An 18,350-nucleotide genomic window follows, 5' to 3' on the forward strand; every position below is an offset into this window, starting at 1 on the left:
ATAATATAGCACCGTCAACTGCACCACAGACTAAAACAGTTAAATGTGGTCTATTAAACATTAGGTCTCTCTCTTCTAAGTCCCTGTTGGTAAATGATATAATAATTGATCAACGTATTGATTTATTCTGCCTAACAGAAACCTGGTTACAGCAGGATGAATATGTTAGTTTAAATGAGTCAACACCCCCGAGTCACACTAACTGTCAGAATGCTCGTAGTACGGGCCGGGGCGGAGGATTAGCAGCAATCTTCCATTCCAGCTTATTAATTAATCAAAAACCTAGACAGAGCTTTAATTCATTTGAAAGCTTGTCTCTTAGTCTTTTCCATCCAAATTGGAAGTCCCAAAAACCAGTTTTATTTGTTATTATCTATCGTCCACCTGGTCGTTACTGTGAGTTTCTCTGTGAATTTTCAGACCTTCTGTCTGACTTAGTGCTTAGCTCAGATAAGATACTTATAGTGGGCGATTTTAACATCCACACAGATGCTGAGAATGACAGCCTCAACACTGCATTTAATCTATTATTAGACTCTATTGGCTTTGCTCAAAAAGTAAATGAGTCCACCCACCACTTTAATCATATCTTAGATCTTGTTTTGACTTATGGTATGGAAATAGAAGACTTAACAGTATTCCCTGAAAACTCCCTTCTGTCTGATCATTTTTTAATAACATTTACATTTACCCTGATGGACTACCCTGCAGTGGGGAATAAGTTTCATTACACTAGAGGTCTTTCAGAAAGCGCTGTAACTAGGTTTAAGGATATGATTCCTTCTTTATGTTCTCTATTGTCATATACCAACACAGAGCAGAGTAGCTACCTAAACTCTGTAAGAGAGTTAGAGTATCTCGTCAATAGTTTTACATCCTCATTGAAGACAACTTTGGATGCTGTAGCTCCTCTGAAAAAGAGAGCTTTAAATCAGAAGTGTCTGACTCCGTGGTATAACTCACAAACTCGTAGCTTAAAGCAGATAACCCGTAAGTTGGAGAGGAAATGGCGTCTCACTAATTTAGAAGATCTTCACTTAGCCTGGAAAAAGAGTTTCTTGCTCTATAAAAAAGCCCTCCGTAAAGCTAGGACATCTTTCTACTCATCACTAATTGAAGAAAATAAGAACAACCTCAGGTTTCTTTTCAGCACTGTAGCCAGGCTGACAAAGAGTCAGAGCTCTATTGAGCTGAGTATTCCATTAACTTTAACTAGTAATGACTTCATGACTTTCTTTGCTAACAAAATTTTGACTATTAGAGAAAAAATTACTCATAACCATCCCAAAGATGTATCGTTATCTTTGGCTGCTTTCAGTGATGCCGGTATTTGGTTAGACTCTTTCTCTCCGATTGTTCTGTCTGAGTTATTTTCATTAGTTACTTCATCCAAACCATCAACATGTTTATTAGACCCCATTCCTGCCAGGCTGCTTAAGGAAGTCCTACCATTATTTAATGCTTCAATCTTAAATATGATCAACTTATCTTTGTTAGTTGGCTATGTACCACAGGCTTTTAAGGTGGCAGTAATTAAACCATTACTTAAAAAGCCATCACTTGACCCAGCTATTTTAGCTAATTATAGGCCAATCTCCAACCTTCCTTTTCTCTCAAAGATTCTTGAGAGGGTAGTTGTAAAACAGCTAACTGATCACCTGCAGAGGAATGGTCTATTTGAAGAGGTTCAGTCAGGTTTTAGAATTCATCATAGTACAGAAACAGCATTAGTGAAGGTTACAAATGATCTTCTTATGGCTTCGGACAGTGGACTTATCTCTGTGCTTGTTCTGTTGGACCTCAGTGCTGCTTTTGATACTGTTGACCATAAATTTTATTACAGAGATTAGAGCATGTCATAGGTATTAAAGGCACTGCGCTGCGGTGGTTTGAATCATATTTGTCTAATAGATTACAGTTTGTTCATGTAAATGGGGAATCTTCTTCACAGACTAAAGTTAATTATGGAGTTCCACAAGGTTCTGTGCTAGGACCAAATTTATTCACTTTATACATGCTTCCCTTAGGCAGTATTATTAGACGGTATTGCTTAAATTTTCATTGTTACGCAGATGATACCCAGCTTTATCTATCCATGAAGCCAGAGGACACACACCAATTAGCTAAACTGCAGGATTGTCTTACAGACATAAAGACATGGATGACCTCTAATTTCCTGCTTTTAAACTCAGATAAAACTGAAGTTATTGTACTTGGCCCCACAAATCTTAGAAGCATGGTGTCTAACCAGATCTTTACTCTGGATGGCATTTCCCTGACCTCTAGTAATACTGTGAGAAATCTTGGAGTCATTTTTGATCAGGATATGTCATTCAAAGCGCATATTAAACAAATATGTAGGACTGCCTTTTTGCATTTACGCAATATCTCTAAAATCAGAAAGGTCTTGTCTCAGAGTGATGCTGAAAAACTAATTCATGCATTTATTTCCTCTAGGCTGGACTATTGTAATTCTTTATTATCAGGTTGTCCTAAAAGTTCCCTAAAAGCCTTCAGTTAATTCAAAATGCTGCAGCTAGAGTACTGACGGGGACTAGCAGGAGAGAGCATATCTCACCCGTGTTGGCCTCTCTTCATTGGCTTCCTGTTAATTCTAGAATAGAATTTAAAATTCTTCTTCTTACTTATAAGGTTTTGAATAATCAGGTCCCATCTTATCTTAGGGACCTCGTAGTACCATATCACCCTAATAGAGCGCTTCGCTCTCAGACTGCAGGCTTACTTGTAGTTCCTAGGGTTTGTAAGAGTAGAATGGGAGGCAGAGCCTTCAGCTTTCAGGCTCCTCTCCTGTGGAACCAGCTCCCAATTCAGATCAGGGAGACAGATACCCTCTCTACTTTTAAGATTAGGCTTAAAACTTTCCTTTTCGCTAAGGCTTATAGTTAGGGCTGGATCGGGTGACCCTGGACTATCCCTTGGTTATGCTGCTTTAGACGTAGACTGTGGGGGGGTTCCCATGATGCACTGTTTCTTTCTCTTTTTGCTCTGTATGCATCACTCCGCATTTAATCATTAGTGATCGATCTCTGCCCCCCTCCACAGCATGTCTTTTTCCTGGTTCTTTCCCTCAGCCCCAACCAGTCTCAGCAGAAGACTGCCCCTCCCTGAGCCTGGTTCTGCTGGAGGTTTCTTCCTGTTAAGAGGGAGTTTTTCCTTCCCACTGTTGCCAAGTGCTTGCTCACAGGGGGTCGTTTTGACCGTTGGGGTTTTTCATAATTATTGTATGGCCTTGCCTTACAATATAAAGCGCCTTGGGGCAACTGTTTGTTGTGATTTGGCGCTATATAAAAAAAAAGTTGATTGATTGATTGATTGATTTACATTTTGAGCAAAGCCAATTGAGTCTAATAATAGATTAAATGCAGTGTTGAGGCTGTCATTCTCAGCATCTGTGTGGATGTTAAAATCGCCCACTATAATAATCTTATCTGAGCTAAGCACTAAGTCAGACAAAAGTTCTGAAAATTCACAGAGAAACTCACAGTAACGACCAGGATAGGAAGATAGATAACAACAAATAAAACTGGTTTTTGGGACTTCCAATTTGGATGGACAAGACTAAGAGTCAAGCTTTCAAATGAATTAAAGCTCTGTCTGGGTTTTTGATTAATTAATAAGCTGGAATGGAAGATTGCTGCTAATCCTCCCCCTCGGCCCGTGCTACGAGCATTCTGCAGACTCATTTAAACTAACATATTCATCCTGCTGTAACCAGGTTTCTGTAAGGCAGAATAAATCAATATGTTGATCAATTATTATATCATTTACTAACACGGACTTAGAAGAGAGAGACCTAATGTTTAATAGACCACATTAACTGTTTTAGTCTGTGGTGCAGTTGAAGGTGCTATATTATTTTTTCTTTTTGAATTTTTATGCTTAAATAGATTATTGCTGGTTATTGGTGGTCTGGGAGCAGGCACCGTCTCTACGGGGATGGGGTAATGAGGGGATGGCAGGGGGAGAGAAGCTGCAGGGAGGTGTGTAAGACTACAACTCTGGTTCCTGGTCCCAACCTTGGATAGTCACGGTTTGGAGGATTTAAGAAAATTGGCCAGATTTCTAGAAATGAGAGCTGCTCCATCCAAAGTGGGATGGATGCCGTCTCTCCTAACAAGACCAGGTTTTCCCCGGAAGCTTTGCCAATTATCTATGAAGCCCACCTCATTTTTTGGACACCACTCAGACAGCCAGCAATTCAAGGAGAACATGCGGCTAAACATGTCACTCCCGGTCCGATTGGGGAGGGGCCCAGAGAAAACTACAGAGTCCGACATTGTTTTTGCAAAGTTACACACCGATTCAATGTTAATATTAGTGACCTCCAATTGGCGTAACCGGGTGTCATTACTGCCGACGTGAATTACAATCTTACCAAATTTACGCTTAGCCTTAGCCAGCAGTTTCAAATTTCCTTCAATGTCGCCTGCTCTGGCCCCCGGAAGACAATTGACTATGGTTGCTGGTGTCGCTAACTTCACATTTCTCAAAACAGAGTCGCCAATAACCAGAGTTTGATCCTCGGTGGGTGTGTCGCCAAGTGGGGAAAAACGGTTAGAAATGTGAACGGGTTGGCGGTGTACACAGGGCTTCTGTTTAGGGCTACGCTTCCTCCTCACAGTCACCCAGTCGGCCTGCTTTCCCGGCTGCTCGGGATCTGCCAGAGGGAAACTAACGGCGGCTAAGCTACCTTGGTCCGCACCAACTACAGGGGCCTGGCTAGCTGTAGAATTTTCCACGGTGCGGAGCCGAGTCTCCAATTCGCCCAGCCTGGCCTCCAAAGCTACGAATAATCTACACTTATTACAAGTACCATTACTGCTAAAGGAGGCCGAGGAATAACTAAACATTTCACACCCAGAGCAGAAAAGTGCGGGAGAGACAGGAGAAGCCGCCATGCTAAACCGGCTAAGGGCTAGTAGCTGCGCTAAGCTAGCGGATTCCTAAAAACACACAAAGTGAATAATGTGTAAATAATTTAGAGGTGATTCAGCAGAGGGAGTGCTTTAGTTAAGGCATGTGAAGATTACACTGTGAAACAAATCGTTATCTAGGTAACTAGATCAATCTAACTGCGCAGATTAAACGGCTAACAGATACAGCAAAACACCGCTGTGCTCCGGAACAGGAAGTGATACAATACCGCAGTGAGAGCCAACCACCAGTAGAGGCAAGCAAGAGCCGATACCTAGTTGTAGACTTCTGTATACTGAAGATTACATCATACAATAAGATCATTAGCATTGTACTTAGTTTGGACCAGCAAGTTTTGAGCATCACAATGAATAACCAACTCATACTCAAATGCTATTTTTCCTCATTTACAAATGCTTTGGATACTCAGCATGTGATCATAGAAAAGAGAAAATACAATTTCATACAGCTGTTGCATTTGGTTGCAATATCCAGAAAGATGGCCACTGTGGTGTGTTACTGTCACGTCAGTTTGGATAGATCCAAAACAGAAATTTTGACACTGACTTAATCAAAAAGACCCTAATCCCTCATTCAACATCTCTGCTCATTAGCCAGACTTACTTTTCGAAGGCACACGGAGGTTGGACATGACGACTATCATTGAGTCAGCCTGGACCCTGAGGACATAGCTGGTCACATTCTCATAATCCAAAGACTTGGCTGTGGAGATCACACCTGTCCTGTTGTTCACCTGAAAATGACCTAAAACCACACATATACACACACACACACAATCACATCAAGCGCTGGAAATAATGATTGTTTTTGTAATCAATTAATAGATTACAACAATTAAAACTCTTATTACTCTGTTACTCTTATTTTTGGATCTATCTGATTATTAGCTCAATTACCAGTAAATCATAACCACAAATTCTACAAATAACTTTCAACTCACATTCAAATATTTTGTCAGAAAATGGTTTTATATATTAAAAAAGAGAAAAGGAATCCCAAAGGAAATAAAGTGGCAAACCTTAAATTTAAAAAAGGCATTTTGGGAAAAAAAATTTGCCTCTTCCTGAGACCCAAAAAGAAACAAAATAAAAAACATATTTCCTAGACAGCTTAAAGTAAATTATTTTCATTATCATTTAATCTGTTGATTAGTTTATGGGTCAGCTGAATAGTTGTTTGGTCTATAAATTGTCTGAAAATCATGAAAGTATCAATCAGTGTTTCTAAAAGCTAAAAGATATTTACACTCAACAAAAATATAAACGCAACACTTTTGGTTTTGCTCCCATTTTGTATGAGATGAACTCAAAGATCTAAAACTTTTTCCACATACACAATATCACCATTTCCCTCAAATATTGTTCACAAACCAGTCTAAATCTATGATAGTGAGCACTTCTTTGCTGAGATAATCCATCCCACCTCACAGGTGTGCCATATCAAGATGCTGATTAGACACCATGATTAGTGCACAGGTGTGCCTTAGACTGCCCACAATAAAACGCCACTCTGAAAGGTGCAGTTTTATCACACAGCACAATGCCACAGATGTCGCAAGATTTGAGGGAGCGTGCAATTGGCATGCTGACAGCAGAAATGTCAACCAGAGCTGTTGCTCGTGTATTGAATGTTCATTTCTCTACCATAAGCCGTCTCCAAAGGCGTTTCAGAGAATTTGGCAGTATATCCAACCAGCCTCACAACCGCAGACCAAGTGTAACCACACCAGCCCAGGACCTCCACATCCAGCATGTTCACCTCCAAGATTGTCTGAGACCAGCCACTCGGACAGCTGCTGAAACAATCGGTTTGCATAACCAAAGAATTTCTGCACAAACGGTCAGAAACCGTCTCAGGGAAACTCATCTGCATGCTCGTCGTCCTCACTGGGGTCTCGACCTGACTGCAGTTCGTCGTCGTAACCGACTTGAGTGGGCAAATGCTCAAATTCGCTGGCATTTGGCACGTTGGAGAGGTGTTCTCTTCACGGATGAATCCCGGTTCACACTGTCCAGGGCAGATGGCAGACAGCGTGTGTGGCGTCGTGTGGGTGAGCGGTTTTCTGATGTCAATGTTGTGGATCGAGTGGCCCATGGTGGCGGTGGGGTTATGGTATGGGCAGGCGTCTGTTATGGACGAAGAACACAGGTGCATTTTATTGATGGCATTTTGAATGCACAGAGATACCGTGATGAGATCCTGAGGCCTATTGTTGTGCCATACCTCCAAGAACGTCACCTCATGTTGCAGCAGGATAATGCACGGCCCCATGTTGCAAGGATCTGTACATAATTCTTGGAAGCTGAAAATGTCCCAGTTCTTGCATGGCCGGCATACTCACCGGACATGTCACCCATTGCTGCTATAGACGTAGACTGCTGGGGGGTTCCCATGATGCACTGTTTCTTTCTCTTTTTGCTCTGTATGCACCACTCTGCATTTAATCATTAGTGATCGATCTCTGCTCCCCTCCACAGCATGTCTTTTTCCTGGTTCTCTCCCTCAGCCCCCAACCAGTCCCAGCAGAAGACTGCCCCTCCCTGAGCCTGGTTCTGCTGGAGGTTTCTTCCTGTTAAAAGGGAGTTTTTCCTTCCCACTGTAGCCAAGTGCTTGCTCACAGGGGGTCGTTTTGACCATTGGGGTTTTACATAATTATTGTATGGCCTTGCCTTACAATATAAAGCGCCTTGGGGCAACTGTTTGTTGTGATTTGGCGCTATATAAAAAAATTGATTGATTGATTGAGCATGTTTGGGATGCTCTGGACCAGCGTATACGACAGCGTGTACCAGTTCCTGCCAATATCCAGCAACTTCGCACAGCCATTGAAGAGGAGTGGATCAACATTCCACAGGCCACAATTGACAACCTGATCAACTCTATGTGAAGGAGATGTATTGCACTGCATGAGGCAAATGGTGGTCACACCAGATACTGACTGGTATCCCCCCCCAATAAAACAAAACTGCACCTTTCAGAGTGGCCTTTTATTGTGGACAGTCTAAGGCACAGCTGTGCACTAATCATGGTGTCTAATCAGCATCTTGATATGGCACACCTGTGAGGTGGGATGGATTATCTCAGCAAAGGAGAAGTGCTCACTATCACAGATTTAGACTGGTTTGTGAACAATATTTGAGGGAAATGGTGATATTGTGTATGTGGAAAAAGTTTTAGATCTTTGAGTTCATCTCATACAAAATGGGAGCAAAACCAAAAATGTTGCATTTATATTTTTGTTGAGTGTAGTTTACTGTTAGAGAGGAGTAAATAAACCAGAAAATATTCATACTTAAGAAGGAGAAATCAGAATTTGGACATTTTGAAGACATTTTAAAAAGAATGATGAATTAATTCCCTAATAGTGATTAGTTGAATAATTGGTTGAAAATTATTTAATTATGGATTAATAATTGATTAATCTGTTAATTGGCGCAGCTCTAATCACATCCCAACACAGAATAAACAAAGACATTTAAGACTGGGTAAATGGAGGCACTGGCTGAGTCCAGAATTAAATTCAATGAATCCAACAGTCACATTTGTTTAAACTGCACGGCCTTCTAATTCTGTTGTTTGGTTTTGTTTGCACCGTTATCACAGCAACTGTCTGGTTGAATAATGTCTATATCGCTGCTCTGTGGGTATTCAATTATTCATGGTGAACATTTTTACTTTCACATATTTAATGTGGAGTGGAATTATCCTAATAGGTAAGAAGTTGTAAACAGTGCTGTATAAAATGACTCATATTCCCCCTTTTTCAGTGGCATGAGCTGACAAGCCAAACACCATACACCAAACGCCAGTGGAGTTACAAAACTCTTAAAAAGGCTTCAAGCTGCAATTTACAAGTGGATATCTGCAAAAAGAGGACACAACAGTGCTTATGGGGAAAGGGGACCATCAGCTTCTCTTCCCTTCGCTGCTTCTGACTCTGCACCGCGTCTTCTTACACATTTATTTTAAGGACACAAGCTAAATTCACACCTTGCTCCCTTGAGGTGCAATTATGATTTTCGAACTTTACCGATGACTGTGAGAAGTGATCTGAAGCCTTTAAAGTGAAAACTAATAACTGTATTATCTTTTCCAATTATTTTTAAAGGGAGGACAAAGACTACCTGTGGCTGTGATGTACATTCTGCAATTTGAAAATAATGTGGGGATTTATTTCAGGACTACTTCAAAAACATTTAGCTGAAACCATATTTGTAAAGCTTTGTGTGACCATTTAGCAGTTGTAACGGAAATGGCTTTGTCAAAGGTACTGGTTGGCGAATAACTAAAATTAACAAAATACACATAAAAAGATGTGAATACATATAACAGAGAGTGTTGGAAGAAATATTGCTAAGTGAAATGAAAAAGGTTTTTTAAAGCACTGAAAAAAGCTTCTCATTGTACTGGATGGCACGCTGTGTGATATATAGCACATACCTTGTTCATTTCCTGCTACAATAGAGTAGAAGATGGTTTGATTGATAGCAGCAGCTAGAATCATTCCCACAGGTGTGTGAATCGGAGCCAACTCACTAACTGGTGGAAACCTGCATAGACATGGGACACAAACCATGAGAAGATTTAAGGGACCAAAAAAAGCAATCCCCAAACCTATGGTGTGGTTCTGAACTGCACAAATGAGGATGTATTTGGTATCCCTGCCTCAAACAGCCTCAAAAAATGAATGACAAATTCTAAAATTTAAATACCAGCCTGATCTGTAATGGCAGTAAGAAAAGGGAGACAGTTTTCAGTAGTGAGCACATCAAACTTTGACTTTAGCTTTGATAACAGCTAATCCACTAACTGAAAATTTTATTATAACGCTAAACCGCTAAGACATGTACCATATTTTTCGGAATATACGTCGCACCTGTTAATAAAAAAATACATGAAAAACTCATAAATCACACTCGAATATAAGGTGCATTTTCATTCAGAATAATCAGCTCTCTAATTTTTGATTTTTGTGCATTGATTCATTTTCTGTCACTTATTCGGGTCTGGGTCGAGGTGACAGCAGAGCAAGCAGCCCATCCTCAGCCAAATCCTGTAACTCTTCCTGGGAGATCCCAAGGCATTCCCAAGCCAGCTGGGACATATAATCTCTCCATTGTGTCCTGCCTCCTCCTGGTTGGACGTGCCTGGAAAACCACCCTAGCGAGACGACTGGGTTGCATCCTCACCAGGTGCCTAAACCACCTCAGCTGGCTCCTTTCGATGTGAAGAAGGAGCGGCTCTCCGCCGGGTCCATCCCAGATAGTCACGCTTCTTACCCTGTCCAAGAGTGTAAGCCCAGATACCCCAGGCAGGAATCTCATTTTTGCCTCTTGTATCCATCATCTTATTGTTTCAGTCATTACCCAAAGTTTACAAATATATAGGTGAGGATAGGAGCGTAAATCGAGTGGTAAATTGAGAGCTTCGACTTCTGTCTCAGCTCCTTCTTCACCACAAACGTTGAGTACAGCATCTGTAAAACATCAGATGCTGCCCCAATCTTTCGATCAAGCTCACGCTCCAACTTACCCCCACTCATGACAAAGACCCAAAGATATTCCTGACCCAGAGTGGACGATCTACTTTCACTTGAAGGTGCTGAATCGCATTCTAGTCACTTCATAGCCTCAATCCTGCTTAGTGTGCATTGGAAGTCAGTGCCTGATGAAGCCAAAAGAACCACAACATTCACAAAAATCAGAGATGCAACTCTGATGTCTATCACAGTGCTAAATCAACTCTATCACTTTGTAAAATCAACTCTTATTGGAGTAGAAACACTTGATTCGAGAAGACAGTAGAGCTGATTTCACTCTATAATAGAGTGTATTTACTCAATTTAGACTAGGACCAAATGTTATGCCGGCAGTGTTTTACTCAGCAAAATTTACTGTGTGACCAGTGGCAGTCCTGGCAGAGACCAACACCCAACAGAAACAGGTCCAATGTAATGCTGAGAATGTGGAGACCGCTTCTACTTTGGTCATATAGAGACCAGATCACATGTTGCCATGAATCTGGTACCCTATACTCCCACAGCACACCGACAGGATACCCAGAAGGACCTGATCATATGCCTTTTCTACGTCCACAAAACACATGTAGACTAGTTGGACATACTCCCAAGAACCTTCTAATATCCTTGTGAGGGTAAACTGCTGGTCCACTGTTCCACATCCAGGATGGAAGCTGCATTGCTCCTCCTGAATCTGAGGTTTGACTAACAGTCTGAGTCTCCTCTCGTGTATCATAGCACAGGCTTTCCCAGGGAGGCCAAGAAGTGTGATTCCTCTATAACTGGAACACTTTCTGGCCTCCTTTTTTATTTAAAGATGGGGACCTCCACCCGAGTTTACCAGAGGTACTGTCCCCGACTTCCATGCAACATTGTATAAATGCATCAGCCATGACAGCCCAACAACATCCAGTGACTTCAGCATCTCAGTATGAATCTTGTCTGCTCCCCGTGACTCGCCACTGAAGACTTTTTTGACTACTTCAGTGACTTCCGCTAGGTGATGGCACCCGATCCGCCAGAGTCTTCCATCCCTTCTTCCTCGATGGAGGGCATGTCAGTAGAGTTGATTTTGTTTTTGTGCCTTGATTCCTGGGAAAGTCCTCTTTAAATATTTATTATACCTATTATTATTCAGAATGAATGTGTAATTTTTTCATTATGTAAGTCGCACCTCCCAACCTAGTAAAATACCACCAATTATACTCCAGAAAACACGATATCTTAAATCACAGAAAACTGCTACCTGGTAACTTTTATTTTATGAATTTATCTTTGGCCTAGTTTGTGGCAATAAATCCCTCAAAAATGAACCTAAAGATCTGAAATTTTAACAAGATTAAGATTCCCAAAATGGTTTAGCATGCTAAGATTACATGAAGATGTACATAAATCATTAAATGAACAAATGAAATTAAAAAGCAGTTTACATTCAACATATAGTTTATTCACAGTACAAAAAGTATTAATCAAATTAGAAATATTAAGAAATAAATCATTTAACAATCTTATTCACGCATTTACTTTGGTTTGACCTCCTGCCCTTCCATATCCTTGTATAAAGTACCGGGAAATCACACTTAAATAAAAGTACTGATATCCATTAAAAAAATGACTTTGGTAGAAGTTCAAGTCACTGATTGAAATGCTACTCAAGTAAAAGTCTTAAAGTATCTAATATTATTATAAATAAGTATGCAAGTAATGTACAACTAAATGTACTCAAGTATTTAAAGTAAAAGTACAAGTAAATGTTAATAATCAAAAACAGACTGATTTTTTTTATATAACGTTTATCTAGGCTTGTAAATAACTGGTAGTATTAGTCAAAATACTGAAAATTGTGCACATCACACAAAACACTTCAGAAACAAGGTTTCAAAACCTAAACGAGAGTAGGCTACTCACTAGGTGTTCACAGGAAACAGTTATATATTTCTACATGTATTTATTTATTTTCATTGTTACATGGTTTTATCTTTTCTGTTGTGTTTTGTTTCATTAGGTTCTTTTTGTCTCTTTCTCTAAAATTGTATTGTAACATTATTAAACTATTATTATTGACTATTATTGTCTATTATGTAGACTATTATTGTTGTTGCTATAATATATGAATAAAAATAAATTTAAAAAAATTACAATTTGTCTCTTTTACGACAATGAATGCTGAGCCATTAATTATACAGAAAACAAATCAACACAAACATGCTGATGCGAACAGCTTAATGCTAACTTTAACATTGAAAACGCCATAGACATGCTAACGTGTTAGCATCGGTCCCGTTTTTAAGTTATATCAACTGTTTCCGAAGACCATAACAGGTCGTTTTAACATAAAAATATTAAATATTACTCACAGACATATGCTCTTCAGGGTTTTAGTGGGGAAAAATTAGGATAAAATGAAATATAGCAATCAATCCATGAATCGTAGATCGAAGCACTGCTTCGACCTGCAAACCACTGCTTCCATTGGTTCAAGGTTCAACGCAAAGCCGCACTGCAGAAAAGTTGATTACAGACCCACTGCAGGTCTGTAATTATTGTAGAGAAATGATCATTTTCCTGACAAACACCCCCCAAGTGCGCAACTGCAAAAAAGCCTACCGGACATGCCTCATGACAAATTGGCCTGACTTCATTGCAGTCACTAGTAATCAGTGGTGTCTCTGGGTGAAAACACGACTTTTTCGTGTGCGTGTAACGAGTAATGGCATGGCGCATAGAAAGTGTATCAGAGTAGAAGTATGCAATTAAGTTCGGAAATATAGTGAAGTAAAAGTGAAAGTAAGCTGAATTAAAAAAACTCAAGTAAAGTACAAAGTCTCCCAAAATGTACTTAAGTACAGTAGTGAAGAATTTTTACTTTGTTACTATACAACACTGTCCTTGATGTCCTTGCCTTTATATAATAATATATAATCAGGCCCGGCGCCAGAAAAAAAATATTAAGGGGGCGATGAGTTTATCACAGGGGGTGGGGTCGCTCCCCCCCCCCCCAAAAAAAAGTGAGCACCGGAGGAGAAGTGCCTCTGAGCGTGTGTAATGAATTAGGTGCGCTCCTGGAAAGCTTGTGTATTTAGGCTACACCGTTGTAAGAGACTGAGTAAGAGTAAAGAGTCATGACCGTATTTTTTAATTATTATTTGAACGTATAGACGCTCGGTCAAGTGATCTCCTGCATACCACACAGAGCCGGTGTTCTGTCGAGATGAGGTGCGCCAACTTTCGACACTATCAGCTGTGACGTACCTTCGTGTTGTCCAATAGGAACGACGCGTCGGGCCAAAACACGGAAGACTCGTGGCAGAAACCCACTGATCTGTGCAAAATGGATTGGACCAATCCGATTGGTGCAGAAACCACTGATCTGTACAAAACATTAACATGTGACAGGACTGCTCATTTAGAGAGCAGTTTTCTGAAGAAAAATCATTGGAAATGTTTTTTTGTTGTTGTTTGTTACCTCAAAATTTCTGACTACTGTTAAAAAAAGTTTAGAACACTTGTAATTAAAATAGCTAAATAAATCAATAAATGGTTCTTTAGAAACCTTTCATCTGTAAATTAAAACCACCTGTTATTTCATATTAGATCATTTCTTGTTTAACATAAGGAACCTCAGACATTAATTTTTAGACAAATAAAATAACATGGAAACTTGTATAATTTTTAAGTCTGGTAGATTATTTATCTCATTTCAACCAGAAAAACAAACACTAAATAAATACAAATGTTTATTATAATGCAAAAGGAATAATTTAATGACTGCAGTGTGATTGTAAAGTAGGATTTCTGTGAAATAAACCTCATGATTAATTTTTTTATAGTCATTAACACTTGTAATTTCGTCAAAATACGTAATTGCCTTTAATGTTATCAGGACAGAATCATTTCTAAAACATGAATTTGAGCACAATAAGTGGAGAGCTTCTACCTGGCAAATGTCTTTTGACTTTGATTCGTGGACATTTTTAATGATCCGTTCATTTATTGTTAAAATATAAAATGAAACAGCTTTTTAAAAATAATAAAATAAAATAGTTGCTGTTCAAACAGCCTTTTATTTAGAAGCAGGTGATGTTCTGCTGGATTCTCGGGACCAGATGAAGGTCTCTTCTGCAGCTTTGAACTCTGGTGGTATTGCTGAAAAGCAGAGATGTTTTCTTTCGACTGGACTTCATGGTGTTCAGCTCATCAATGGAAGTTTGGTTGTCTGCACAGCAAATGTTCCTGATTGGGACAAATAAAAATATTTCTTTAAATATAAAGAAACACTAAACAGTTTATACATAAAAAAGGGGGAAAAAAAAAACAAAAAAAAAAAAAAACGATGGAAAAAACGCCCCAAAAAATAAGTTATTTAAAGCTGAGCTTTTGTGGTGTCCTGAAAAAAGCTGTAGCTTTATTTGTTAAAAATAAAAAAGACTGAACCATTTACAAATTAAAAGTGTTCACTCAGATCAACTGTGCTAAAAGGCTAAGCTAACGTTAGCCGATCATTAAACCTTCACAGTTCAGTAAACGTCACGTTTTATTTTTACATTATTCTCACCTCAGTAAAGCTGCAGAACTAAACTCCGTTGGGCAAACTGGGACTTCGCATATATCCAAAAAGTGGGAGATTTCGGACTGAGTGGGTTTGCTCCATCACCCCGGCGGCCTGGATTGCTCTGCCCAGTGATGATGCTGAAGGCCGGCTTCTCTGTGCGGGTCGGCCCACTGTCGCGGTTCCATCGATATCCCACCAAGACGTCAGTCCTTCCTCGGTCGGTGTCACTCCGAAAAGTAGCTGAAAAAAGCTTCTCCCAGCAGGGTGATGGGAGAATCGTTATACTGCTGTTTTTTTAAAGCTTTTTGTGGTTCAGGCGACGCAAATTCAAGAAGGTGATCGCTGAACTTTATTCAGGTTGTGGAAACAGCCAGAGTGTGACGTAGCAATCTCCCATTGCCGCTTCCGAAGCGACGCGTCTGACGTCGCGACGCGTTGGAAACGCACTGCCCTCTGCCGCACTGACAAGCGCAACCCTCAACCTATCAAATCGCTTGAACACGACAGACGCCATATCCATTTGTTTTAAAATTAATTACTTTAGTTAATTAATTTGGTTTATTTGTTAAATATGTGATATTATTGAATAACTAATATTTTGCTATATTTCTTTTTCTTTCTTTTTTATTTTTTTGATAACTGTAACATCCAAGGGGGTGAGGTTGATGACGTGAGGGGGCATCACCCCCAAACGCCCCCTCGTGGCACCGGCTATGCATATAATGTGTCCATTTTGCTTATTGGAACAGTGTATAAGCTCAGACAAGTACCAAACATATGTTCTGTGGGCTTATAAATGTTTCGGACCCTGACTTAATGGATGGAAGTACATTAGTGGAAGATAATCTGTCCACTCATGCTCAATGTTATCTTAAAAGCTAATCTGCTAAAAAAAAAAAAGTTAGCATTGCTAATTAACTGACTCTCATTAATCAAATTTATATGATGTCATGATGTACGCAGTGACAAATATGAATAAATAAAACAAGAAACTGATTCTCTCCTCATATGAACACGATGAAAACTAGATGGCAAGTAATTAATTCATCATTTTCTACACCTGCTTACTACAATCAAGGGTTTCCATTAATTTCATACTTTGAATTCAAAGAAGATTAAGATGGGATCACTGCATCTGCTCAACACAGAAATTAGTATGATAAATTAAAGTTTCACTAGATATCAGTGTGATTCAGCAAAGCAAAAACTCAAAAGAAAATGATTTTTATTCCCACCCTGTCCTCCAAGAATGCATTTTTTCAGCTATGGAATATTGCCAAAATTCAACACAGTCTATCCATGGCTGTTGTAGAGACATTGATTAGTGATTTTCTTTCATTCAGACTTGACTGATGCAATTTTATTTCCCTCTGGTCTCATGACTTCAAGCATTGAAAATGCTGCATGGTAATTGGCACTGTTGCCTCACAGCAAGAAGGTCATGGGTTTGATTCCCACCTGTGGCCTTTCTGTGTGGAGTTTGCATGTTCTACCTGTGTTTGCGTGAGTTTACTCCGGTGGCTCCGACTTCCTCCCACACTTAAAGACATGCATGTTGTGTGGGCCGCTGAAGAGGAGGTACTGCTGGCCCACCACCACCAGATGGCGCCCTGCTTGGAGTGCGGGCTTCAAGCACGAGATGGCGCCGGAGCCACTGGGAGTGACAGCTGTCACTCTTCATCAGCACCAGCTGTCACTCAGCCAACTCATCACCATCTCCATAAAGGCCGGACTGCGACTCCACCTCCTCGCCGAGAAATCAACTACCAATCAGGTAATTTTCTCTGCTGACTCAAAACATTGAGTATTATCTGAACTTCTTTGCAGCCGTTTTCCCTGTGGTGTGTCCTTGTCTGTGTTGATGGCGTTGGTGTGTGATCAGCACGGCTTCGCTTCACACCCCAACCAGATAAGTGGTTAGACAGGAGCTGCACAGAGTGTGATTGGAGGTGGAGGTGCTCCCTCCTTACTGAATACAGACTGTGGGATTACTGAGTGTGCGAACCTCACACTCATCAGGACTGTCTCTGTTCTCTGCCAGCAGTACCGGGTCTGACTGCTGAAGACAGCGGCCACCTGGGGCGCAGGGCTTGCGGCTCCGGTGTTTCTTCAGCTCCGTTGGCAGTGGAAGCTGTGGGGATCCGGCTCTTCTCTCGCCAGGCGTCTTCTATCGTTGAGCCTGCCCACACGTCACCTGGTGTATGATTGACAGTCACTATATTGTTATTGTCTGTACGTCGTTGTGTGATTCACAACATTAAATTGTTACTTTTGGCTTATCCATTGTCCGTTCTTTAACGCCCCCTGTTGTGGGTCCGTGTCACGACACTTTCACAACAATGCAGGTTAAGTTAATTGGAAACTTTAGAATTGTCTCGGTTTCCCTTGCAAAAGAGGCCTCAATCTTAATGGGACTAGCGTGGTTAAATAAAGGTAAAAATAAAACCAGAACCATGATGCACAGACGGCAAATGTTATGACAATACCCCTCCAGGCTTGGACAACTGTAGACTAATAACAGGAAATTAAATATATTTTAATCCATACATAAGGGTCAGACAACCCAGAAGTGGAATAAACATGTATAGAAAATGAATGAATGTAAGGGCCCTGTCCCACTGGCATTTAGGAGGATTTGCGCATGAAATGAGGAGACAAAAGCTGAGCGTCCGCAACAGAGGTGGGCGGAAATGACAAATGTCCCAGGGTGGATCAGCGAATACATGAGGAAGAAAAGTGGATATAACAGGGAACAGAAGCGAAGGTGACTGCGGAGGCACCCCCATGAGGGGCACAGCGGCCGTGATGCACTCGCTTCATCCGTGCCCGCTCTGTCTGCATTAGAGGATGACATTTTTCGGGAATTCCCGTGGGTCACGTGATTCCTGCGGGATTCCCGCGGGATGGGAGTCAAAATTTTATCAATCCCGTGATTGGGATGGGACGGGAATAAAAATGAACGGGAGCGGGCAGGAGTGGGAATGCCAAAAATAGATGATGATTTTCATCTATTTAATGCCGCGTTCACACCGGCACGATCAGATGCTACAAATTCGCGGGGGTCGCGTGGCGACGGACGCGCCTCCTTCGCCCGGTGTGTTGCTCTGCTTTTGCTGTGAAAATTCACCCTGGTGCATCATCAAATAGGAGGAGCTTCTATTCCGCTCGCCGGCTCCGGTTGTCAGTCAAGTTAACGTGACGGACCTTGACCACACGGAGCAAGTTGTTGTGGAAAGCTCCCAATACAGAGAGTATCATTATTTGCTGCAGGAGCTGTGTCTGGGTGACGGCCGCTTTCAGTGGTCCTTCCACCTCTGCAGGACC

The 18,350-nt window shown here is 40.8% G+C and overlaps 1 protein-coding gene across 3 annotated transcripts in view; it reads right to left on the reverse strand.

Annotated features, from left to right (window-relative positions):
- pcdh15a (protocadherin-related 15a) overlaps positions 1 to 18,350 on the reverse strand; it is a 707,751-nt gene that overhangs the window by 82,234 nt on the left and 607,167 nt on the right. For all 3 annotated transcript variants that reach the window (XM_034185498.1, XM_034185497.1, XM_034185496.1), the window contains 2 exons: positions 9,397 to 9,506; positions 5,560 to 5,700 (listed from right to left, as the gene is read on the reverse strand). In XM_034185498.1, coding sequence (XP_034041389.1) covers positions 5,560 to 5,700; positions 9,397 to 9,506 — 251 coding nt within the window. The remainder of the gene's footprint in view (positions 1 to 5,559; positions 5,701 to 9,396; positions 9,507 to 18,350) is intronic.

This window comes from Thalassophryne amazonica, chromosome 13 (genome assembly GCF_902500255.1).
Source record: "Thalassophryne amazonica chromosome 13, fThaAma1.1, whole genome shotgun sequence".
NCBI lineage: Eukaryota > Metazoa > Chordata > Actinopteri > Batrachoidiformes > Batrachoididae > Thalassophryne > Thalassophryne amazonica.